The 24,847-nt window shown below is 42.0% G+C and overlaps 1 protein-coding gene across 1 annotated transcript; it reads right to left on the bottom strand.

The window, feature by feature from the left end:
- Positions 1 to 7,853: 7,853 nt before the first annotated feature.
- Positions 7,854 to 21,180, bottom strand: CDHR5 (cadherin related family member 5; the record flags this gene model as incomplete). Its single annotated transcript, XM_084287982.1, has 14 exons — positions 7,854 to 8,390; positions 9,520 to 9,671; positions 12,666 to 12,747; positions 14,263 to 14,379; positions 14,790 to 14,996; positions 15,781 to 15,878; positions 17,170 to 17,260; positions 17,663 to 17,839; positions 18,191 to 18,301; positions 19,124 to 19,222; positions 19,345 to 19,437; positions 19,781 to 19,831; positions 20,704 to 20,882; positions 21,102 to 21,180. 14 exons carry the CDS (start codon positions 21,178 to 21,180, stop codon positions 7,854 to 7,856), a joined length of 2,073 nt encoding a protein of 690 aa, XP_084144108.1.
- Positions 21,181 to 24,847: the final 3,667 nt, after the last annotated feature.

Raw genomic sequence — 24,847 nt, 5'->3', positions numbered from 1 at the left:
AACACAGTTTTTAAGGTGTGGACTCACCAGAGCTGAGTACAGGGGGACAATCACTTCCCTCACCCTGCTGGCCACACTAGTTCTGATACAAACCAGGATGATGTTAGCGCTCTTCACCACCTGAGCACACTGCTAGCTCCTGATGTTATACTGTAAAATTTGGCTGTGTTGAGCCACGCACAAAGGAAAAAGGCTTTTCTTTGGCTGTGAGGAGGCTTTAGGAGGAATACTTCTTGAACATATGGAGAGAAGAGGCAATTTTGATAGAAGAATACAAATCCTCCCCCAGATCCTTGTGCTTGATTTCACTCTGATTCAGCCTCTGCCTTCATAGCTGTAAACACCACCTCCTTTTCAATCATTCCTTTTTTTGGAGCAAATGATGGGACTGTACCTTCCTAAACACAATTTGTATCACAGTATTACTACAGGGTCTCTGCTCTTCACAGGTAATTTCTTCAGCCTCAGTTTTAATGTTAGTTCCAAATCCATTTCAAATTTGTGACATCATTCATTCCTAAACAGAGACAGAATTTGGGCTTGTAGAAATTAATTTTTGGATACCTATTTTTGTTTGTTTGTTTGCTGGTTTCTGCTACTTCCTAAAGGTAAAATGCCTGTATTTCACTTCTTGATTTTTCAAATTCCCTGTCTGTATCTGTTGATTTCAATTTAGGTTTACAATTTTCCCTGGCAGCCAAGAGGGGATGTTTCCTCTTTTCTCTTCCTAGGCTGAGAAAGAAAATTAAATGGCCACTTCTTAGGTGCATGTTACTCCAGAAGAGGGTGCTCAAAGCTCAGAAATGTCTCCAGTCTGTGGGTCATTTCTGCAATGCATTTCAGTCACCATCTGTAAACTCAAATCCAAAATTTTGTTTTGTTTTGTTTTGTTTTGTTTTTTAACTCCAGCAGAGAAGTATTGAAGGTTCTTATTTCTGTATATTTTGTTCCTTAGTGGTTTGTATTTATCAGAGAGATTGTCCTACCTGATTTTTGCATCAGTAAAACAAATAAAATAATCAGTAGAGAAAGGCAGCCATTTCCAAAGCCAAAGTCCAAGTCCAAAGTTGGCTTTTTACAGATATGTGTACTACAAATACTAAACAAATGTTTATATCAGCTGGTATGGAAATAAAAATCAGAGCTTGGCTGTGAATGGGATGAAAGATGGGGTTGGGGTGAAATTTATAAATCAACCTGTAGAGTTAAACTTTGAAAAAGATTTGAATGGCTTTGGAGTTTAAAGATGAGATTTTAAAGATATTTAGATGTTTATTTGTCATCAAAAACTATTTCAGAATAAACACATATACATCTCAGTCCCGGACAGAAAAGGGCCAATGCAGAAACCAGTGCCTGCATGCCTTAGGAAATGTTATACTTTATATAACATTTATATACATAATATATATAGGAGCATATATAACACAATATGCTCCTCATAATACTTGTATGTGAGCCTATGACATTTGTTTAGAAGCTTATTGAAACACAGTTCAGTTACTTTGCTTTATCCAAAGGCTTATGACTGGCCTGAAAAAAAAAAACAGAAGAACATTTCTGTAACTAAGTATATTTCTATCTATTTCTCATATAAATATTTATAAATAAAAGTTTCTTCTACAGTATTGCAAAAAGTTAGTCAGCCTTCCCAAAATAAACAAACAAACAAGAAATCCAACTAAGCTCAGTGTAACCTGAGATGGAGTTCAACTTAAAATAAGTAAGTAAATAAATAAATAAATAAATAAAAGCTAACAAAATCAAAAGTAGGTGTAAAACATTAGAAGCATAATAAAAATGAAGGGCTTTGTTTACCATTTTTCAGAGTCATTGTTACTTTTTCATCCAGTTCCAATGATTTACTTAAACCAAAAATACTGTCAGGGCAGGCCCAAGACAAGAGAAAAGAATATAGGATGTGGAGACTTTAACAGGCAGTAACTCACAGACGCTGAGTGCTGCCTTCTGCCAGGTTTTATTAGGTCTCCCAACACCAAAACAACCACTACCATAGACTTAATATTTACAAAATGTAACTTCCTTTGAATGGATACAAGTATAACCCTGAAATAATAAATACTGTGGCTCTATTTACTGATGCTAGAGGTAGAAAATCAAAAGAAAAGAATGGTTTAACTGAATTTGTCAAATTGTATATATGTTTATATGTTTGAAATATTTGTCTTAGAGGTATATTTGAAATGCATTAACATTTTATATCCACGTGGAACCGATATTGTTATGCTTTTCCTCTAATGGAATTTATTCGTCCTAACAGAATTTTTGTTTTATTTCCAATTTGTGGACTAGAAACTTCCCTTTCACATGGGTAGGATTACTTCTGTGGTGCCCAGTATAGAGGTAATCCTTCCCATGGAAAATCCTGTAAATCTTGATGAGGTTGCCTACACTATTGTACTTTGCCAAACAGCTGTACAGATCAGCTTGGAGAGTCCAGGGCTGGTGTTGCCTTTATTTTGCTTTTAAAGCTGGATTTTAGCATCTCCACTTTGCTAAAAGTCCCACCGTCCTAGGGGTAAACAATGACAGAAAAAGTGGGAGCACCCATAGACCTGCCTCCCTTTGCTTCAGAAAAGCCATTCACAGGACTTTTTCATAAGGAAAATTCATGATGCCCAGGCCTGGACGCTATCTTGCCATAGCAAGGAGAGGAGCAGAGTCCCTAAAATGACAGCTGCTGCAGATGCCAGAAGCTCTGTCCTGGCAACTGTGTTTAAGACCCTTTGAGTTCCCAAATCATGCATGTTTTGGGATAGAAAAGAGGTTACTACAAGGGAAGCCAATAGGAAAGAGGGAAGAAGAGATCCAGAGAGAAAAACACTCTTGCCTGTGTTCTTTCTCTGTTGTTAATTGTCTATACCACAGAAACATGTTGCTTTAAATAAATTAATAAAAGGAAGCTTTTAGTTAACTGGGGAAGCCCTGGTAACAAAAGAGTAGGGTCAGGATCTCTTGAATTTCTTCTTGCCCTCAAGACCAGTATCCTTTCCATGGAAAGGAGGCCCTCCTCCATGTTGAATCCTGTGCCAGCCCCTCCTCAGGGACCCCTTGGAACAACCCCAAAGGTTGCACACAGCTCCAAGGAGCATCCCCAGACAACTAGTGGGACTGCTCAGCCGTGGTAGGTGCAGGACCAACCGCTGAGGATCCCCACAGTGCCAGCTCTCCTCTTTGGCCAGGACACCCCCCATCCCACACCCCTTAGACTCAGGAAAAAAAGACTTCAGGAGACTTCACAACCATCCACATCTCCCAGGATTTATGATGGTGCAAACTGGTGACTGGTAGGGAATTCATCCTTGACCTACCTCTCAGGAGAAGCTTTTTCTGGGGAACTGAACACACATGGAATATCAGACACCTTCTTAAATGAAATCTGAAATCTCACTGAGAAGGAAGAGAATGAGCAAGTGAAACACGACTGAAGGTGTTACTAACTTTGTATGTCAAATTCATGCCGAGAAAAGGAAGGATTTTCTTTTGCCTTCTTACCAGGAATAAATACATCTTTATCTCTGAGGCCATGATTTTTTGCAATATAATTGGAAAGGTGAAATATGGATCTCTGAACCCTCATGGTATGCCATCAGGTGTGAAACATTTGTGCTCACAGGAGACCCTAATTCACTGAATGACTCTGAAGGAGTGGTCGAGTACAGAAAGGGGTCTGCAGAAGCACCTTATCTTTCCAATTTCTAATTCAAGGTGTGTAGAATTAAAGACAGATGCCTTTGCTGTCCTTGTGATGGCACTATTTGAACACGTTTTCACTCCTGAGTGTTGCTATGTAACTTGCCTTAACAGTCACTGTGTTTGAGTTCTGTTTTTTTGTTGTTGTTGTTTTGTTTTGTTTTTGTGGTGGTGGTGGGTTTTTTGTTTGTTTATCTGTTTGTTTTGTTTTGTTTTGTTTTGTTTTCTGTTTTCTTCCAGTATTAATTTTGCTGGATAAAAGAACAAGACCATCAAATCTTGCATAGGAACAGAATGGTCAGCTGGGGCTGCAGAGGAACAAACTGCCAGCAAGGAGCCTGGCAGGTGAATGGCAAATTGATAGAATTCCAATTGCATGCCAAGGAAGGAAAGCCAAAAAAAACAATGAAAAGCAAACTGAAGATGCCCAAATTCAAACTGCATGCCAAAACATAAAGCTGAAAGCATGAGAAGTACACCAATGGGAGGAAGAAAAGCACCAACAAATGAGTACAGACTGCAGATCGAGAGGGCACATAAATCAGTTTGCCAATGCATGTACCCATCAGCACAAACAGCACAGCAGCAGAGGGCAAAGTGCAACACTGTGCCAAGAGACGGGAATAGATCACGTGGCACAGAAAAAGGGGGAAATGGAGCAGCTATGCTGTGTCAGCCACCAGGAGCTACATTCTGCTGGAAACCATTTATTTCAGTCATTGCTCACAGGTTATCATAAAACAGTCTTCTGGAAAAGCAGAAAAGGATTTGATTTTTTCTTTTTCTTCAGCTGTGAAGAAAGAAGAGTTGGAGAAGGATGATCCACAGGAAAGCAGTCTCCAAATGTAAAAGTGAGAGGAAAGTTGTGTCTCTGTTAATGCCCATGGAAAACACTCCACTCAGAATTTTTGCTAAAACTGGGGGAACTGGTCGAACATGATCGCAGACCCCACCAACCTAGCTCTTGCCCTCCATCACTGGTTCTCATTGCTGCTTTTCCAGCCATCTAAGTAGGTGGAGGAACATCTCTGCCAACCTGGACTTTGTGGGCCTGGTTTTAGCAGCTTTGAGAGAGGTATTTCTGCTGTAACTCTAAGTGCATGAATATGTGTGTCCCACCATCACTGTGGTGGTATCATCTCTAGTAATGGCTGGTGGGGCCAAATTTGCTGTGCTACAGTAGACACCAAGCCAGTACTCCATATCCAAGTGCACCCGGACTGATTTGGGCCTGGCCTATGTTCCTTGCTTTCAGTACACACATATGCGTGCCAACATTTCTCCAGAAATATTTTTGCTGGTTCGTTAAAGACAGAGATGAGCTGTCAATCAGCACTTCTTCCTAGTGCCAGTCAGTCACTTCTCAGGTCATTATGCAAAAATAATTCAAGGCTCCTTAATAACGCACCAAAGCAGGAACAGCCAGTTGTAACCCATGTTGCAGAGCTGTGGGTAGCAATAAATGGAAGCTGGTATGTACTGGTCCCAGATGCAGGAAAAATGGGGCATAGGGGCTGCTGAAGACCAGGTTGCTTTTATCTGCACTTTGCTCCCTCTCATAAACCTCCTTCGTCCTTTGCAGTCTCTTCTCACTCCCACGTGTTAGAAAACACAGTGCTGTGTCTGTTCCCTTTGCCCACCCAATGGAGAGAACTTGCTCTTTCGTTAGCACAACAGCTGCTTCTTCCGTCAGTTTTCCACTTGCCTTCCACAGAGATCACCCCTTGTTCTTTGTATGCTAGATTATGTCAACCACTGCCCCAGGACACAATCCTGCCTTGAAAAAAAGATCCCTAGTCAGCAGGACACTTAGTACTGCTTGCAACACCATCACAAATGCTGATTGTTGGTGTACAGCAAGCTGGTGGCCCATTTTTTGGACCGTTAGCCAGATGAGATGAATAAAGCAAATGCCTGGAGGGAACCAGAGTAGAAACATTCCAGCTTCACCCACCCATCAACAATCTTCCCATGGGTAGCACCAGCACAGAGGGCAGGCTTGGCTCTACCCTTGCTGATGGCTGAAGGTGGTGCAGTAGCAACCAGCATCTGCAGGAGAGTTCTCACAGTCCCATGGGAAACTTCTGCAGGACATAACCCTAAGTTACTGGAGGTACTGTGCTTACAAAGCAGACACAGGGCACACTCCCCACCCTCCGTTATCAGTCAAACCACACCTGTAATTTCTGGGCAAATAGCTTTATTGCAGTAAGGACGAAAGCTTTCCATATCTCAGTCTCCACCTTCAGCAAAAGTGCAGCTCCTGAAGTCCACACACAGCGAGGTTAGCTCTCCTCAGAGACAGGACAACAGAGATGAGCACTAACAACACTGGGATGGGGAGATGTACAGAAACAAAGTATAAACCTAGATGAAAGCCTGCTCGGAAGTGATTGTCCTGTGTTTTGGTGTACATGAGAATCCCAGCAGACATATTTTGGTTTCACTCTCTTAAGGGTTTATCTAGATTAAAGGAAGAAATGTGGAGATTTGCCCTGTAGGGCAAAGGCAGGAGTACTTGTTGTTGCTTCTCTCAAAGGACACTTATACTGTTACAGTTCTGTGCTGTTATGCTAACCTGAGCAAGTGAGATAAATTTGTGACCCAGGATTATCTTTCCTGTCTTACTGAAAGTTTAATGCTCCACAGCCCTTGTCTGCCCTGAGCTAGCTCCCAAGTGGAAAACCAGCAGCAGCACAAATTTTGTGTTGATAGATCAGAAGATTCAAATGCACACTGCCATGTTCTCAGTCAGTGGAAAACATCCCGGTTTTTGATTGCCAGCTGGGAGAAGCAATTTGCTGTTGTGAATCTGGACTAAAGTACCACTCCCCATGCTGCCAGGCAATGGAGTATTATCTTTGCTGAATTGATGGCAGGACCACAGCTGAAGACAAGATTGCTGAAAGATGAGGGAGGATTGAGGGAGGAGTCCATCATGTTAGCAGCCTTTCTAGCACAAACCTAGGCTCAAAAGCCACACACAGCAGAGATTACTTGCTCTCAGTGAACTACCTCCTTTTTCAGGCTACAGCTCAGCTCTTGGTGAATCCTGAAGATTGTATTTCACCAGTAAAAGAGCCTGCTGGGCTTCTCATGAATGGAGAAAGGTGAGAATGCAAAGAGGTTTGCATCCACAAGTGAGGGACAGAGAAGGCAGTGACGTCAGGCACTTGGAAGCAAATGCTGACCTCCACCTTCAGTGACAATGAAGTCCCTTTTATAAAGGACACCTTGAGTCCTGCTGGACAAAGGACACAATGGGAAGCAACGTGCTGACCTACATCCAGCACCCCAGAATGATATCTATTGCTGCCAAAATCCCTGGGAGCTGGAAATACCCCTGGCATTTTGTAGGCAGGTTCTGGCAGAAGCTCTTATCTGGCCCACAAGGTACAGCACAATTAGTTGTCTTGTGACATAGAAAAATGTGTGGCAAAGTCCTCAGGAAAGAGCATGTGATCCGTCCTTGCTTATCATTGATGGAAGAAACAGTAACTCCTGAGCATTTGAACACCCGCTTACTGGCAAAAGGGGGACCTGTCGTGGCACTCCTGCTGCTCCCAGTCTCCTTGGATGTCATGCCAGTTGCTTGTGCTGGGGTGCAGAGAGCATAGCCAAGCCCTGATGTGTGCTCCTGGGTGCAGTCATATGAGCAACTGCAGAGTCAGAGTGACTTGCGCTGGCTTACGCCCTGCAGCTGGCATCAACCTGCAACACCCTAAAGGGAACAGCCAAGCAGTCAGTGCTGGCTCAGTGACCCACTAAGAGGAGATGAGGGCATTGGATTGTGCAGTTAAATTGCTATCATGAGCTGAGTTAACTGCTTCAAAGTCAGTGTAGCTATATCTCTGCTATTCCTGCAGCCAGTTTGGGAAATGTGATGTAGGGGACTCCAGGGCAAACAGGCAGAAGGGTGGAGAGACGGGACATGTTTTCCCCATCCAAAATCCCATGTGGTGTTTCAAGGTCTTGTTAAGAAGTTAAATTAATTGTAATCTGGCTTTAATCTCTGCATGCAGGAGAGGTAACTGTGTCCTCCTGCATTCCAGTTAGCCCCGAGCAGAAAGGTGGGCTCCATCTCAGCAAAGCAGCAGAGATTCCCCAATTTCAGTGGGGAGCATACAGGTTTATTTCCATTACACAATAATGCTATTTTCTGACGCTGTGCGAGACATGTTAATCATCACTTCTGCAGCCCCTGGCCCTCTGCGGTGATCATCCTTGTCATCTTCTTCCTCCTCATTCTCCTGCAGATCTTGATCACTGTCATCATCATAATCTGATGCATTGTCCTTAATCACTTCAACCTTTTCTCCAGCATCTGGATCCACATCAGTCTTAAACCACACGGCTTTGTAGCCATGGTCCCCCTCATTCCTGTCTGTTTTGAGGATAGACTTTACTTCTTTCTCATGCTTAGTGTCTTCTTTCACCTCTTCATCTTCATTTTCCTCTTCCTCTTTCTCTTCCAGGTCAAAGACGACTGTGGAAGGTGTGGAAGTCTTTGCAAGGCCGTCAATTTCTTCTTTAGAAGAGGACAAGAAAAACGATGGCTGCTGTAGCTCAGTTATACCACCATTTTCTGAGCTCTTCTGCTCTTTGGCACTCAGATCTGGGTGTTCATCTTGATTGTAAGCTTGGCTCTCATAGCTCCCAGGGAAATCCTTGGAGAACTACAGGAGGAGAGACATCTTGTGAGTGCAGTGAAAGAAAATTAAATGGGATGTAGGTGTGTGACTGAAATTACTCATCTGGCCTTTCTTGAATATGTACAAGCAAGACCCTGGACCCTCTTGATGATGGTGGAAAAATGTTCTCTGATACCAAGTAAACATGCTGCCTACCAAGTCCAGGTCAAGTTTCCTGCTATTAGGCAGGAACTCTAATTTTTCTGCTTGTTTTGTTTTGTTTTGTTTGTTTGTTTTGGTTTTAGCATGTGGTTTTTTTTGTTCACTCCCTTCCTTTCAAGAATAAGAATTAAAAACTTAACAATTGCAACAACACACCCTAAACAGTTAAACAGTGCTGTTATTTCTTTACATGTAGGTGGCAATTACTGTGAAGAATTTAGCCTAGCAAATGACCTTAAGGACAGCTTTTCAATCTCAAAACTACTTTAAAACCCAGAGACCATGGAGAATTACTGGGACCATTGGTGATGAAAGATATGTTATTGCCTGTCTATTGTCTAGATGCATTGTTCCTGCATTTTAGGTGTTCAAGGTTGTCTGCCAGCATCCATTTGTTCCTACGCAAACTATAATTCGGGCAACACTTTGTATTTGAGAATACAAAAGCACTGAGTAGAGCAGGATATGCCATATGCATCGTATACACTTCAGATTAGGTTAAGATAAATTCCCTAGGTGTCCAGTTCCTAGGTGTCCAAAACTTGGTTGTCTAAGGCCAAGCTTTAGGATAGGATAAGAAGTGCTCTTTCTCTCCACTGTCTATAGAGAAAGGATGTGAAGTAGTTTATACCACAGGCACATGATTCTCAGAGACCACCTCTGGACTGTGTCACATTCATCCTAGATTTTGTGCTCTGTGGAGCCGTGCTCCTCTCCTTACTATGTCTGTTCAACTACCATATGGCTCCAGCCTCAGAGGACAAAAAAGATCAATAACAAACATCACCAAAGCGATACTGCCTTTGCAAATATTGTCTCAGAAATGATTCATCACCGTTGCACAAATGTGTAGTATTTGGACAGCCCATCCATACTCTAAGTCTTCCTCAGGTCCCACCTACTATCTCTAAGAAATTCTTAATGTGAATCAGGTACAAAAAAAGTGACTTACCTTTTTATTTATTAGGAATTTGACCGTATTCCCATAATGTTTGTATATCATCAGTCCAAGGAAGATTAAGGTAATCAGCAACAGTGCTGCTAAGATACCACCTAAGATACCCATATCCTGTGCAGTGTATAACTTATCAGAGGTGATTTCGTCTACAAAAAAAAAGCAAACCAATGTTACAAAGTCTAAAAATGGCAACGAGCTTTTAAGCACAACACTTCATTGTGAGCAAAGCTCTGAACAGTTTTTGAAGGGCAAAGAAGCACCCTGTGCAGTAGAATGTGGCAGTGATATATTTAACGTCATAGCAGGCCATTCATTTTCTGTCCTAGAAGCAGAGGTTTCTATTAAAGTGGCCACTCACAGAATATTATAGCTTGCAAGAAGTTACATAAAGTGGAAATAACATCTATTTACTAGACTATGATGTTTACCCTATGGTTTATTTAAACAAATATGTACATGACTGTATTAGGCAAGCAGAAGTAGAGCTAGGTCAATCTTGTCTGTTCCCACTTCACCCATTTCCACCAGCATGCAAATATGAGGTATGTTTGTAAATATGTATGTGAAAATGTAAAGCTTTCTTTAATGTGGAACTTCACCTCTGATACTAATGAGCATGTTAGAACAGGAAATAAAAGTAGAAAAAACAACGTGCTCCTTGGAAGGAGAGGAATTGACTCTGGCATCAATATGACCAGCCAGGTCAGGTCTGACTTCTTTGTATATTAACAGATGAGGGTACAATAATATCTTGGTTATGCTGATAAGTGCAAAGGTACTAGGAACCATGTTTATGGCCAACGAAAGGGATTATGTCATGAAGGTGTTTGTTGGAAGGATTTTTGCTGAATTTGTTATTGTAATTTTCTTCTTGAAACTGATTCCTGTCCCCATACTAGACCTATCAGGCTCTTTGTGACAGAGTCCCTTTCACCTCCAGGAGAAGACAAGTAGTCTCACAGCTCCCTAGGACACGTACTTTTTCTCACATAGCAGACTTTTAGTGACTCTTTTTAGTTAGTGACTCTAACAGGAGTGATGGACACATGGGCACTATTCAAGCAGCAGCTTGGAGAAACTCAGCACTGCCCACCCTGCGTTAACTGGGGTCTCTCATCTCTGCCCAATACTTGCTGTTCCCCAGGATATATCTCAGCTTCATCAGGATGTGGGAAGGAAAAACATTAGAAGGTCCCCAAGACAGAAAACCCTTTTGTGCCCTCTCTGTAGCTGTAGCAACACATATCAACCTCCTCAGGAACTGCATATGCTTTCAGCCACCAGGCAGCGTAAGCATATTTGTATGGAGATCAACATTACAGTGGAGAGACAGTAACTTCTTCAGGGCTAATCAGCTGTACTTGTTGTTGTCAGTGGGATTCTTTGTTTTTAATTTTTTTGGCTTCATGTTGTAATGTAAATTAATCTCTTTAATGTTTAATGATTAATGAAACACAATTTTCTTCTCCTGCTGATCTGTTTATGACAACGAACTCTGAGTACCCTCTCTGCATTTTATTGCACCTTCAGTTTATCATTAATACACTGGTGAGGCTTTAGGACGTCAGGGAATTTTCACTTCTAAATCATGTCTCCCAGGGAGCCACAGCCCACAGAGCTGATGTGAAGCTCCACCGCCCTTAACTCCTTCTGTGCTGTGCAGCACCCAGTGCCTCCATCAAAGCTAGCTCAGCTTGGTGGGATGACTCATGCTGAAATCCACGTAGGCTGACTCTGGCACCAATGTCTCAGAAACCAGAGGTCACTGTACAGTCACCACTTCTCGGAAAGAAGGCATACTGAAAAGAACTCTTTTTTTCCCAATGGATATTGTGACACTTAGTAAAGCACCCTCTAACCTATTGCACACACACTCCTTAACATCACCTATTTGAGCTGAGGGTTAAATAGCCTACTGTTTGGCCAGGCAAATGTTAATCTCATCCTTATTTGAGCCATTCCTGCATGCTAGCTGTAGTACAGAAAAAAGCACAAATCCCCTCACAGGCTCTGAACCATTCAGTGTAATTTCCCTCTACTTCATTGTATAGTCACCAGCATCATTATTTTGTGGGGTTTAAATAGCAAGTGTAACATGTAAAAGATGCAGTCACCTGTTGGTACATCTGCTTGGAGCATTAACACCTTGCTGTACTGACACCTGAGCTAGCCGCCTGCTGAGCTGGACTGTGTCACCTAAAGTTGTGCTTAGGTGATTTTAACGCAGACAGTGTTTTCAACTGTGAAGTGACACTACCATCAGGGAAACCAAATTTACACCCAGGATCCCACTGTTTTCATCCTCCAGTAATCCTCACAATGGTGGTGGCTCTGAGGATGAAGTAATTGAAAAGTCCAACTGGGGCATTCAAGCACACATCAGGTTGAAGTCAGTGAAGTCTGGGCATGATCTACCTGCCCTGATGTGAAAATGCACAAAACTGATTCCTCTCTATTCAGAGTGTAAAAAGCTTCATACGCCTCAAACCTAACTGATTTATAAGAGAAATTTCTAAGTACAGAAGAGTAGGCTATTTTTACCTCAGCAAATCCAAATGATAGCTGGAGGGTTATGTGTGTAGCCTCATGTCTATCATTTCTCATGGGTCATTTTTCCTGGAAAGGCCTTAAAACCTTGGAGTATAAGAATTTGTCCTGACCTGAGCAGAAAATGCCAAGGCTCATGAGGAAGCCTGGCTTTGTGGGGGTGTGCCAACTTCTGTCTGCTCCTTCATAAGACAGGAAATTATGCTGCAGTTTTCTCTATTTTCAGTCAAAAAAAGGAACAAAGATGTACCAAGGTGTCAGGGCAATCCTCCTCCGACATTCTGGGTAATTTTTGACTCACAAAACACTATGAAGCAACTACAGATTTAATTTTGGAATTAAAAGAAGAGATGCTACATCACAAAGCACTGCTTAAAGCCTCAAAAGTTCGTCTGAGTCACGTGGTGACCATATCCTAAGGATGTCTTTTGAGCATTTTCTCTGTCATAGCCACCATAGGACCTCCAGTAGATATAGGGTTGGCCTTAGCCCAGGCCCACAGACTTCATTATGTGACCTATCATTGCCAGTTTGTCCATGAAAGTGGAAAAGACTCCCCAGTCACCTCACTGTACCAGAAAACCAAGAGATACCCAGCCTACCTGCAGTAAAGACAACCTCCACCACGATGATGGTGCTCGCCTCCTGCAGACTCACTGTGTCTTTTGCAACAGCCTGGGTGAACATGGGGAAGAGATAGTTTAGAGACTTTCTAGATTTATATCTTTCTCTCAAGGGAAGTGGTGGACCCTTTGGGGACAAAGTACCTCATCCAAATCCTTGCCATGTCTTCAAAATAACCCAATATCCTTGCATTGTAGCAGGGGCAGTCTGGTCACAGAAGAAGAGTTCTGAAAAGTCCCTTTCCTCAGCCAAAACCACATTCATCGTTTGTAAAAAGCTTTGCAGTACAGTGCAATGCTGCACACAGGCAATGAGGTAGTGGGGGGCAGCAGCAGCATGATGTTGGCACACCTTTTTACCCTGCAAACAGCTGTCCATGTAGCTAAAATATTGCTGTAGTCAAGCTGTGTCAGATAGCTCCAGAGGACATGGTATTGTGCCAGGCAAGCTTTAGCATTGCCATTTGGCACTGGCAGGCAGGTGGGCAACGTGAATATGTTCTTCTTAGAAAGTCTAGAATTATTAACTGCTTCTGTGATTGTCTTGATCTGAGCAAAAAAAAAGTACTGGATTTACAGAATCACAGAATGGCTGAGGTTGGAAGGGACCTCTGAAGAACATTGAGTCCAATCTCCCTGCCCAGCAGGGTCACCTAACATATGGTACACAGAATTGCATCCAGGTGGGTTTTGAAAATCTCCAGAGAAGGAGACTCCACAACCTCTCTGGGCAACCTGTCCCAGTGCTCTGTCACCCTCACAGTACAGAAGTGCCCTCTCATATTCAGATGGAACCTCCCGTGCTTCATTTTTTACCCATTGCTTCTCATCCTATCGCTGGCCTCAACTGAAAAGAGGCTGGTTTCATACTCTTAACACACTGACCTCAAATATTTATACACATTGATGAGGTCTCCCCTCAGTCTTCTCTTTTCCAGGCTAAACATGCCCAGCTCTCCCCGTCTGTCCTCGTACGACAGGAGCTCCAGTTCTCTGATCATCTTTGTAGTCCTCCTCTGGACTCACCCTTGGCACAGTATTTCCTCCCTCAGAAAAATCTTAAGCAGCCTCTGTTCTGTACCTATGAAGTCTGCAATATCTCTTACATGGTATGTATGGGGGAGGGGAAATAATTTAAAAAAAAAAAAAAAAAATCTGGTAGGTTTCTCTTTTTGGGTAGAAATTGGGGGATTAATTTAGATTTTATATTTTCTGTTTTATTTATTTATCTTTTAGTCCAAACCAGACTGTGGGACAAGGGTCCTAAAATCTCCCCAGTTGACCTTTTGCTTGTCTCCAATGATATTTTCCACAGGAGGACAGAGGAAACATTTTTTCAGCTAGCACCAGATGGTAGCTTACATGTATGTCATGCAGAGTGCATTTACTACCACTACATCTCCCTCCATCCCTGTACATTTGTGATACAAATGGTTGGGGCTGTCCTTTCATTATGAAGGGACTGTCCTTTCATTATATTCCACATCTAATGGAATTCCACCCTTGGTGCTTCTCTGTCAGAAAACCCTTCCTTCCACAACCCTGGCAAAATATGAAGTTGTCCTACCTCCATGATTACAGTCTCTGGTGACAGCAGATTGACATTGGTCAGGATGAGTCCATCTCTGGTTGCAACGAAGTTAGTGCTGTTTTTTATATAGTATTCAATGTTTGGGTTGAATTTCTGAAAAGCCAGAAAAGTGAATGATTAAACTACACAGTGCTTTGCATGCATCTTTGTAACAACCTGTCAGCAGGACTTGTCAAATATGCTTGAAGTATTAATGGGTGTATAGTGCAGTAAATAAACATGAACTAAAGGAAGTTTGAACTTGGGTGTATTCACCCTCTTGCTCTGAGTTTAAGAGTGTATACTAAAAGTTTTGCCCCCCCCAAAAAAAAATAAAAAAAAACAATCTTATCTGCCATACTGTAAATGATTCTGATCTATGTAAAAGTCCCAGATAAATATAATTTGGGACAGTAGAGGAAAGCTAGCATTTGTCTCTCCCCACCTCCCCTTCATTATGTTTTCTTATCCTGCTTTAAGACTGAAGCAGTAAGGAAGAATTCAGTGCATTTTCAGTTTCTTACTTCAGGGTAGTCCTCATCTTCTGCTTTTATCATCAGGGGACTTGAAGGATCCTGAACTTGGAAGACAAGGCTTTTTGGGGCCGCACCAACAGATACTATTCCTGTGTAGGTACTGAAACCAAAGGATGGTGCATGGTCACTTTTATTGATGACCTTAATCTCCACACTGACTACAGAGTATTTCTGTTTGTTGTTAACTTGGGTGGCCTGGAGACACACATACACAGGAGAAAGACAGAGAGAGAGAGAGAAAGAGAAATGTTAGTCTTTTCCTGTTAGTGACAAGACATAAGAGGTTAGGTTTGGACCAAAATGTGTTCTAACACAGGGTTCTTTCCATCATTTTCAGTGAGCTTTGGGCGAGGCCTGTCACAGGGGACCTTATGTTTTGGGGTCCGTGTGCCTTTGCTTGCTTTTGCAGTTGGCCATCCACAGTATCTTTGTCTAGCCCTAGAATCTAGATGTGGCTCTTAATAAAGGTCAGCTCTGGACAAATTGTCATGCCCAAGTACAAAGCAGTAGGATTCCAACACCCGCAGACAGAGACTGTTCAAATTCACGAGGGATTGGGGCAGTTCTGTTACTATCTAAGAGTCCACATCTTTCTGGGTGCAGGGAGTGCTTTGTGTAACCAAAAGAGGAGCTTGTTTCTAGGAGTGATATACTTTAGCTACTTTAAGACAAGCTCCCCTACAGAAAGCCTTCCAGTTATGTTCATCTATACTTCGAACTCAGCAGGAGAGACTTGCTAAGTTAACTTGCTTTGATGGTGCTACCCACACATAAGAGAAAATGCCTCAAATCCTGCAAGGGTTTTGCATGTAAATTCGTATAAGATACTGCTCAAAAACTTGGTCTAAATACTTCCAAAATAAAGGGTGTGAACAAGTTATCTTTCATTATTAATGTAATTGACTCCTGGCACAGCAAGACTGATGCTCCTAGAAGGCCAGCTATGCTGGATGGCTGAATGCAATACCATCAGACTTACCATGACCTGCAGTAGGTACGAGTCTGGAGAAGTAGCTCTTTTGTTCATAGTTAGATTTCCTGTGTCCGCATCTACTGAGAATGTATTATCCACATTCCCTAAAGAAATTGAAAGACTATTAAAACACTGGATACCTTCATAAAGGGACTTGGAACTCATTGCTCATTTTTCCACATATTGGTGACAACAACCCCCAGGCAATGATGCCATTGTCCTTGCCTCTCCCACCTTGTTGGGTGGGGGTTCATCTTAAACAGCTCTAGGCATCTACCAGGCAGACATCTCTACCTGACCTTGTTACCTAGGCTGTAAAGAGAAAGGGACATCTTAGTGCATTGTTTATCTGACTCATGGACATTGGCCTCAACATAAGCTGCATTCAGCTCTGGAAACACTTATTTTTCTCTGCTGCCTACAAAAGGAGCCTAGACACAGAGACCTTCTCGTATTGATGTAGGGGTAGAAATCAACCTCCTACATGAGCCATCTGTCTTTGAGTCATAAAACCATCTATGTTGGATATACATTAAAATATATGTTCAATTTTTTGCTTATTTTCCTCACTTTGAGATAATGTGGGCTTTATTTAGGCAAGGGTCCTCGGTATGGGGTTCCCTTTTTACTGTGGGGGACTGAGGTCACACTACCTCCAAAATGCCAGTGGAATTTGAGGTTCTTTAGCATCTCTATTGTCAGGAGTATATTCACAGATATGGTGCCATGTAGAACAAATAAGAGAGATGAACAACTGATCACTCCACCTGACCAATATGATCTGCCTTTGCCTTGATCATTAATCAAGAACTCACTGTTAATAATAATAATAATAATAATAATAATAATCCTTTGAATGAGAAGGTGGCCCAGTCTCCCAGTCAATGATTGGGCAATCAGTTCACTATATTCAAGTAAACTTTTTGAAATCAAGGTTAAAACAGGACAGATTAGACAGTGGCAATGCACAGTGGAATAAGAGCATTATTTCTGGTGATAAATGAAAATGATGCTGATGATGCGAGAGTTTTTAGGTTCAGCTCAAAGACTATGAAAGCGGTGTGACCAGACTGGCAAAATCAGGTCTAAATTCTTAAAGATAAAACACGTCATTCTCCTCCCCACGCCCCCCCCAAAACAAAAATCTTTCTGAAACAGACTTCATGGAGCTTGGCTTATGGGTCTGCAATTCTCTTCCTCTCCCTTTTTGTACAGCCTGTTTCTTCTACTTAATCTACAATGTTCTGTGTATCTAATAATTTTGGGGCAGAAATAGAGGGGCAAATCTCCAGGCCCTCAATTCTCAAGTGCTGTGCAGGGCATCCCCTCTTGGCAGCAGATAATGTAGGAATGTACAAGTAAGGCTGCTTGGAGAAGGTGACAAATTCTACTCACCACCAACTATACTGTACACAATTTTTTCATTTATAGCGTAGTCCGGATCTTTAGCATAGATGGGCCCTGGATCCAGGGTGAGTGGTTCTTTCTGCAATAGAAAGGCAAGGTGTTACACAGCACACTACAGCACCAAATGCTATTAGCACTCTCCCATCCCATCATGGCTCTGCTGGTTCAAACTGTGAGAATGCCATTTATTGTATATTATATTATATATTATGGGGGATGGATGTAACAGGGGAGAGGTGAGGAGGCCTTCAGCAAAGAGTTTTCCTTCTCTTGCCTCTCCTGCAACATGATGTAGGAACAAGGACAAGCAGTGCTCCTCTGAGTGAGGGAACTTCCACTTTCCAGGATGATTAAGACTCCTTATCATGCTGAATTATCTGCATTTATGTCCGGAGACCAGCACAATCTCTAGAAAATTATTAGGCACTACCCACTACCAAGAAAATAGCATCAGGGATACAGTTTGGTCATGCCTGCTTACCGACATCTCGGATATATTGACTCTTCCAGAATAGGGGCTGCTGATGCAAATGCTTTTGTCCTTGTCAATGAAGCTACAGGGTAGGAACCAGGGTGGTTTGGTGTCAGCTTGCTCAATAATTATGTTTATTGTTGCAGTAGCTGTGTGAGTGGTTTCCTTGCTGCTCACAGGCCTGTCCTGTATCCAGAAGCAAAGCATATTTGTAAACTGCAAGTTTTATTGCCAAAAGAACCCGCCTGCAAAAGCCAGTGACCCAGGGTCTTTTAGCTGTTTTAACTCCATTCTCTCTGAGGAGAGACAGTTTATATGAAATTAGCGAAAGCAGTTAATTATCTGCTGACACCGGTGGACTGAATGCTACTCTGGATGCAGTCAGTGTGGTTATGGAGGGTAGAAAGCTGCTCCAAATCAACTACCTCCAGTATCCACCCTCCCTCTTGCCACCCCAGAGATCTCCTGTTCAGATTTGCCCTCTAGTTAAGAGACGTTGTGGCATATGAGGCATTTTGTTCTGCATAAAGAACTTACCCTTGCATACAAGATCAATGTTGTTGACTTAAGTTTATCGTAATCTAATTGTTTTTGCAAATATATTTCAGGATTATTGATTCCTTTTATGGCAAAATAATTGGTGGTGTCCTAGGGAAGAATAAATAAATGAATGGAAAAGCTTTATTAGCATACTTGATCACAGACATGTTGAAAATACTGCTCATTGCTGTGTTTGTCATCCCACATTTTTTATTTTTATTTTTATTTTTATTTTTATTTTTATTTTTATTTTTATTTTTATTTTTACTTCTAGCAGACCCTTCCAGATTTCCAGTCTAGCCTGGCATCAGTCTAACTGTACTTACAATTTGTTTCTCACTTTATCAAGCAAACCCCTTAAGATCGAGAAAAAAAAAAAAAAAAAAAAAAAAAAAGGCACTAAACTAGCACCTGGGGAGAGTCAGGCCTGCCTTCGGCTTTGACAAAGACTTCTTCGGTGATTTTGGGCAACTCATATCTCCACTCTGTATAGGCACTGTAGACAAAGAGACAATAACTCCTTTTTTCCCCTATCTGACTCAGTGCAATTCTGAACTCTGTAAGGTGCAAAGGTCTCTCCTGGTATGTTTACAGACCATCCCAGCATGACTTCCCTGGATCATATGGTTCAGAATATCCCAGATGAAAGTGTGGTCTGTATAATGTAATAAAAGTGTGAGCACTAGAAGAGTTCGATACCAGAAATACCAATTGCTCCAATCTGCTAGCCAAACCAATGCTTGTACTTAACAAAAAGCTTACTTAACAAAAAGCTTTTACTTATGAAACACCTCTTCCAGAAGGTGTTGTGGAGCCAAATGCAATACAATGATCCCTTAGCCTCAAAGCTGGGGCTCGTCTGAAGACTTCATCACAAAGACTTCTCTCTCGCTTTTTTTTTTTTTTTTCTCCCCAAAGAAAGATGCTCACCTGCACTGTTGAATTTAGTTCATAATAGATGATGTCCAGATCAGCATCACTAGCACTTAAATCTTCACGGGCTATAATGGTTGCATTCACTTTTGTGTCCTGAAACAAAGTTGTGGTTATTTTCTCTGTGAAATTGGCTGAAGACCTCTCTCTGGTAAGTATTCCTTAGTCCCATAGCACTGTTTGACCCAGTGCCCTCTTCATTTATGTGAAACTCTTACCTCAGGAACAGTTATGGTGAAATTCGTTTGCTTAAACACTGGGGTGTTATCGTTCAGATTGATAATGGTCACAATAATTTCCAAAACGTCTTTCTGTAGAAATGGTAAAATGAGAGAATCAAACACAAAGGTAAGATTGTTAGGGGTTGATCCCAGTTTGCGGAGTGATGGAGAGGAAGGTTTGAGAAGCACAGCTGGTGGGTGCTGAACAGGGCTGGGTTTTGCAGACAGCCCACAGGGTGTGAGATTTGTAGCTTGCTCCCACATCTCCCTATTCACAGAGCCTTGAGTGCTCTTTCTTTGACTGTTAGAGGACTGTGTATGCCTGGAAGGAAAAGGATGGCTCTTAACCCTGGTCTGTGGGTTAGGAAGAAACAAGGAAAGTGCTTCCTTGCAATACCTTGTAAGAAAACAAAGTGTTTGGAAGAGCACTCACCTGCCCAGAAGTGTCCTGGCAAGCCACAAACACTATCAGCACGGTATCTTTCTGTATGGAAAAACAAAACCAGAGCCATTTTAGAAACAAGCCAAAATATACTGAATATACTTTTTCTGAAGTAAATGAGACAAATGCATGCATTGCAGAATCAGAAGGGCTTTATCTTGGTTTTGGGCATATCTAACATTTCTTTTCTTTCTTTTGCAGCCATCCATCAGTGCTGGGCCCTTGCTTTACTGGGGTCAAAACTGACTGATTCACCATCTTCTTTCTTTGTGATTCCTGTAACCTGGTGGTAGAGCTAATCAACCATTTTGTCCCACTTAAGGAAAGTTCAAACGGATTTCTTTTTAAATTGAATGAAACAGAAATATGTCATGCACCAAGTGCAGCATTGCCTCTGTCTGCTGTTCCTCATGCAAATGTGGGATTCTACATTTGGGGAATGGCAGTTTAAGGACACTTGTGGCTGCATGCAGAAGGTAGGTAGGTAAAGTAATTTAGCTGTGACCTAACTGAACACATTGACCTTTTATACTGCTTTTATGCTCAACATAAGATTACCTCACTGCTCAGCACTGTATTTTATACATGCAAATAAGGATCATTCTACATGCATCCTGGAGAGCTCTGAACACCACAGTTGTCAGACTTCTGGTTTTAAACCTCCACCTTGCTTTAATTCATACAGATTCGTTGAAGGAAGGTGACAGCAGGCATACAATGCAACCCCCTCCTCCCTGCCCTCTGCCTGTGCAAGGGCTGATCTCCCTAGTAGTGAACTAAAGCACAGTGAAGATATTTCCTAGATACTTTATACACAGACTACAAATCCCTGGAAGTCCAAGACCCCAGCTTGAAACCCACTGCTTCCCAGCATTATCTGTCTCATCCTTACAGCCTGCCAGCTAAAAGCTTACCTCATAGTCCACACTTTTGACCAGCTGCAGCTGAGACCCCTCGATGGTAAAATAATTGCCATCTGGTGAGGAAGGATCAATCATTGCAGTGAAACCTGCTTGCAAATTGATAGTGGTCACATTGTATCCAGGAGGGTTATTTTCTTCAACGCTTGGTTTATCGTTAGAGACGGAACATCCTGGAAAAACACACAAATGAGATACAAATTTGCCCAGGTATTCATGTTGTGACACAATTGCGTGAGACATGAGACCCCGCTGGTTACCATTGAAGAGAAAGCTCTTGAACAAAGCTGTCTTAAAATGAGACTGTAAAAATCCTTTGCCAGCTGCAATGGTACAAGCTGGTGCCACAGGGATTATTATTCTGTGGTCACAGACCTCCTGCGACAACTTACCTGGTTGTTGTGCTGAAACTTGTGCTATGAAGGGCAGTAGAAAGAGCACAGAAGTGAGAAGCAGGTGAGAAACATCCATGGTGAGCTGCTAGTCATTGAAGAAATACGTTTCTAATTAAGCTGATCCTCTTCTCTCCCAGTTTCTCCCAGTGCTGTCTCCCGCATGAACTGCTTCATGAAGGCAAAAAACATTGGCTGGCTGGAATGGATTGCTCGAGTTCAACCTTTGCCTCTTTGCCTCATTGGATGACTTATAAGACATTAACTGGTCACAGAACATGATAACGCATAAATTCCCATTACTACTTTGTTCCTGAGTCTTTCCTCCTTTAAACTCTCTTTAGCAACAAGGGAATATTTGAAGCATTTTAGAACTCAGACCCAAGTTCCCTAAGACAAGCATTAGCAAGAGAGAATATGAGAGCTGACAATTCAGAAGTTGTCTGTATACTCCAGACTTTCCTGTTGGGGTAGAAGTGGTGAAATCTATTTTTCTTACGTGCCAGAGATATTGTCTATTTTGGCCAGATTTCTTATTGAAACAAGTCGTAATAATACTAATACAGCCCCAACGTGCTTACTTACTTTATCCAGACCTCTTCTGCATGGCCTATGTCCCCCTTTATAACAGGTTTTGCTTTCCAACCCATGACCTCTGGTTTCTCTCTTCTAGTTTCAGTTTGTCATGTTGTTGTTGGGTTGAGATGGCAGCTCTGGAGGAGCCAAGAAGTTGTGTTTTCCTGCTTGTTCCATGGCTTGGACCTGTTGTTTCCACAAGATTTTATTTTATTTTATTTTATTTTGTTTTGTTTTGTTTTTGTTCTCTCTCAGAGTGTCCCTACCAGCTGAAATGTTTGAGGATAGCTGAGAGCTGGCCTTGGGGTGCTTCTTCTTTCACTTCTTCTTGTCAAACAACATGTCAAGACCTGAAGGGGCATAGGCATATGATTCTTAACCAGAACTTTGCCCAGTACAGGAGCAAATCTTTTCAGAGGGTCTGTTGGTTGAAGATGACAAAAGTCTGGACTGGTTTAAGAGAGTAGGACCTTAGCAGTGGTCCCATCACTTTCTCAGACAGTCTGATTTTATCATGAAAAAAAAGAAGGGGTTGAAAGTAGGAGTGGCACCATGCAGAAAGCACCAAGCAGTGGCTTAGTGCCTTACTGTGCTATTGTTTACATAAGCTGGACTTTGCCCAAACTGTTTAAGCTTTTTTTTTTTTTTTTTTTCCTTCATTTCCCTATATTTAAATTGAGGGGATTAGTCACCATTTTTCTGTTTTATTTTATTTCACAGAGCATGGCCAGAAAGTGCTGCAGAGAAGGGAGCCCTTGTTGCCAGGTGGACAAAAAGAGGCAAATGGAATAACTGTGCCTCAATCTCTCTCCTCCCTGAGCAAAGTCTTATTTCTTTATGATAAGTCTTTCTTTCAGAGCAAGATGACTTGATGCCAGTCTGATTTATCTATAAGGCTTCTTCTGTACCTGTTGTTTCACATGTGTTCTCAGCTGCTGGCATGCACATCATCAGTGCTGCCAGGGGCAGGTGTGCATTACTTTGCAAAAGGAATGTCTTTCCTTTTATCAAAAACCTACCATTTTCTGAGGAAGAATCTGCTGAGAATTAAAGTCCTGATGTTTATCAGGTGGGGACTGGGGGATGATGCATTGATGTATCCAGTAACAGGAGCATCTACCGACAGAAAACCTCATATGTGGAGCAAAGATAGGACAAAGGGAGGAAAATTAATGCTCCCACCATTAAAATGGCTTGGGAGGATGAGAAGTAGGGATACTGTGAAAGATTACAGAGTGTTTCCCATGAAAAGTAGTACAGTCTGGATCCAAAAGATAAAAATGTGCAGAAAGTGTCCTGAAAAGCATATATATATATATAATATATATATTATTTTTAAAAGTCAGCTCACAAGTATCTTGATTACATTTCTGAAAAAGTTTAAGGTTTCAGTGAACACAAAGCCATCTTAGCTGCTCTTTTGTTTGTCTGGCAAAGGAAAGAGCTAGACCCTGTTTAAGTCCCTAGGTTGAGATAATCAGTTATGTTTCTTAGACAAACTTGTTATTCCCAGCTGCCCTATCAGGACCCCTACCAGGTGAGCAGAGTGGATCCAAAAACAGTGACAAGGTTCACACATAGCCCAGTGATCGATTTTCCAGCAACTCTATAGGCATGAGGCAGTTCCCCTTCTACCAGTGGCTCTTTGTAGAGATGCTCCCCCAAATCTCCATCCAGGTGCCAGCTACTTACATCTCAGCAGCTTCCTGAAGCCTCATAGTATTAAATTCTCTTCATCCTGTCTCTTTCTAAGCCTATGTACATTTTTCCAAAACAAATACCATATGGCAAGACATTTGGCCACTTGTTGTGCAGACAAAAGCCATTGTTTCCAACTTGTCCCTTGTGGTCCCTTGTGTAGGAAGAAAAAGAGGACAGCTACTCTTGCTGCTCCTTTTAAAATCCTAATTGATTCTGGAAAGTTCTTTGATTTTAGCCAAACAGTTTAACAAAACGCAGATTGTCAAAACTCCTTCCAAAATTCCTCCAAGAAGTTTCTTTCCTAGCAGAGATTTCATATAGACCAAAAATAAAAAAATGCCAAGGCCCTTGAGAACAGCTTTACAGCATCACAGTAAGGGGATGGGTGCTTACATGACTGTGGGAACAATAAACTCCCAGTCAACCCTGAATTTCTGTGGGATTTGCTGCTCCAGCTGGATGCATATAAGTCCATGGGGCCTGATGGGATTCATCTCAGGGTACTCAGAGAGCTGCCTGATGTCATTGTGGAACCTCTCTCAAGTATTTTTCAACAGTCTTTGGAATCTGAAGAGGTCCCCATTGACTGGAAGCTGGCAAATGTGATTCCATTTTTCAAGAAGGGCAAAGAAAGAAGATCCTGACAATTACAGGCCTGTCAGTCTCACTTCAGTGCCTGGTAAAATTATGGAGAAGATTATTCTGGGAGTTGTTGAAAAACACCTGAAGGACAACACAGTCGTTGGTAACAGCCAAATTGGGTTCACAAGGGGAAGGTCATATTTAAAAAAATTGGTTTCCTTTTACAACAAGATCACCCATCTATTTGACCAAAGGAAACCAGTTGATGTAGTCTTTCTGGATTTCAGTAAAGCTTTTGATACTGCCTCTGTCCAGAAGTATTCTTCTGGACAGAATGACCAGAGTACAGTTAGATAAACACATAATAAGATGGGTAAAAAATTGGCTAATGGGTCGGGCCCAAAGGGTTCTTGTAAACGAGGTTACATTGGGATGGTGACCTGTCACTAGTGGAGTTCCCCAGGGCTCCACTTTAGGACCAGTCCTCTTCAATGTTTTCATAAATGATTTGGATGTAGGACTTGAAGGTTTTTTGAGCAAGTTCACAGACAATACCAAATTGGGTGGACCAGTTGACTCCTTTGAGGGTGGTGAGGTCTTGAAGAGAGATCTGGACAGGTTGGAGAGTTGGGCAACCACCAACAATATGAAGTTTAGCAAGAACAAATGCTGGATTCCACACCTGGGAAGGGACAACCCTGGTTATACATATAGACTGGGAGACAAGATTCTAGATATCAACCCCATAGAAAGGGATCTGGAGGTTTTGATCAACAGCAAGCTGACCATGAGCCAGCAGTGTCCCCTGGAAGCCAGGAGGGCCAACTATATCCTGGGGTATGACATTACTAACTTCGAGGGAAGGGATTGTCTCACTCTACTCTGCC

The sequence above is a fragment of the Netta rufina genome, assembly GCF_964035555.1.
Source record: "Netta rufina genome assembly, chromosome: 5".
NCBI classification, from domain to species: domain Eukaryota; kingdom Metazoa; phylum Chordata; class Aves; order Anseriformes; family Anatidae; genus Netta; species Netta rufina.
The sequence above is the reverse complement of the archived record's forward strand: the minus strand, read 5'-3'. Positions and strand labels throughout refer to the sequence as shown.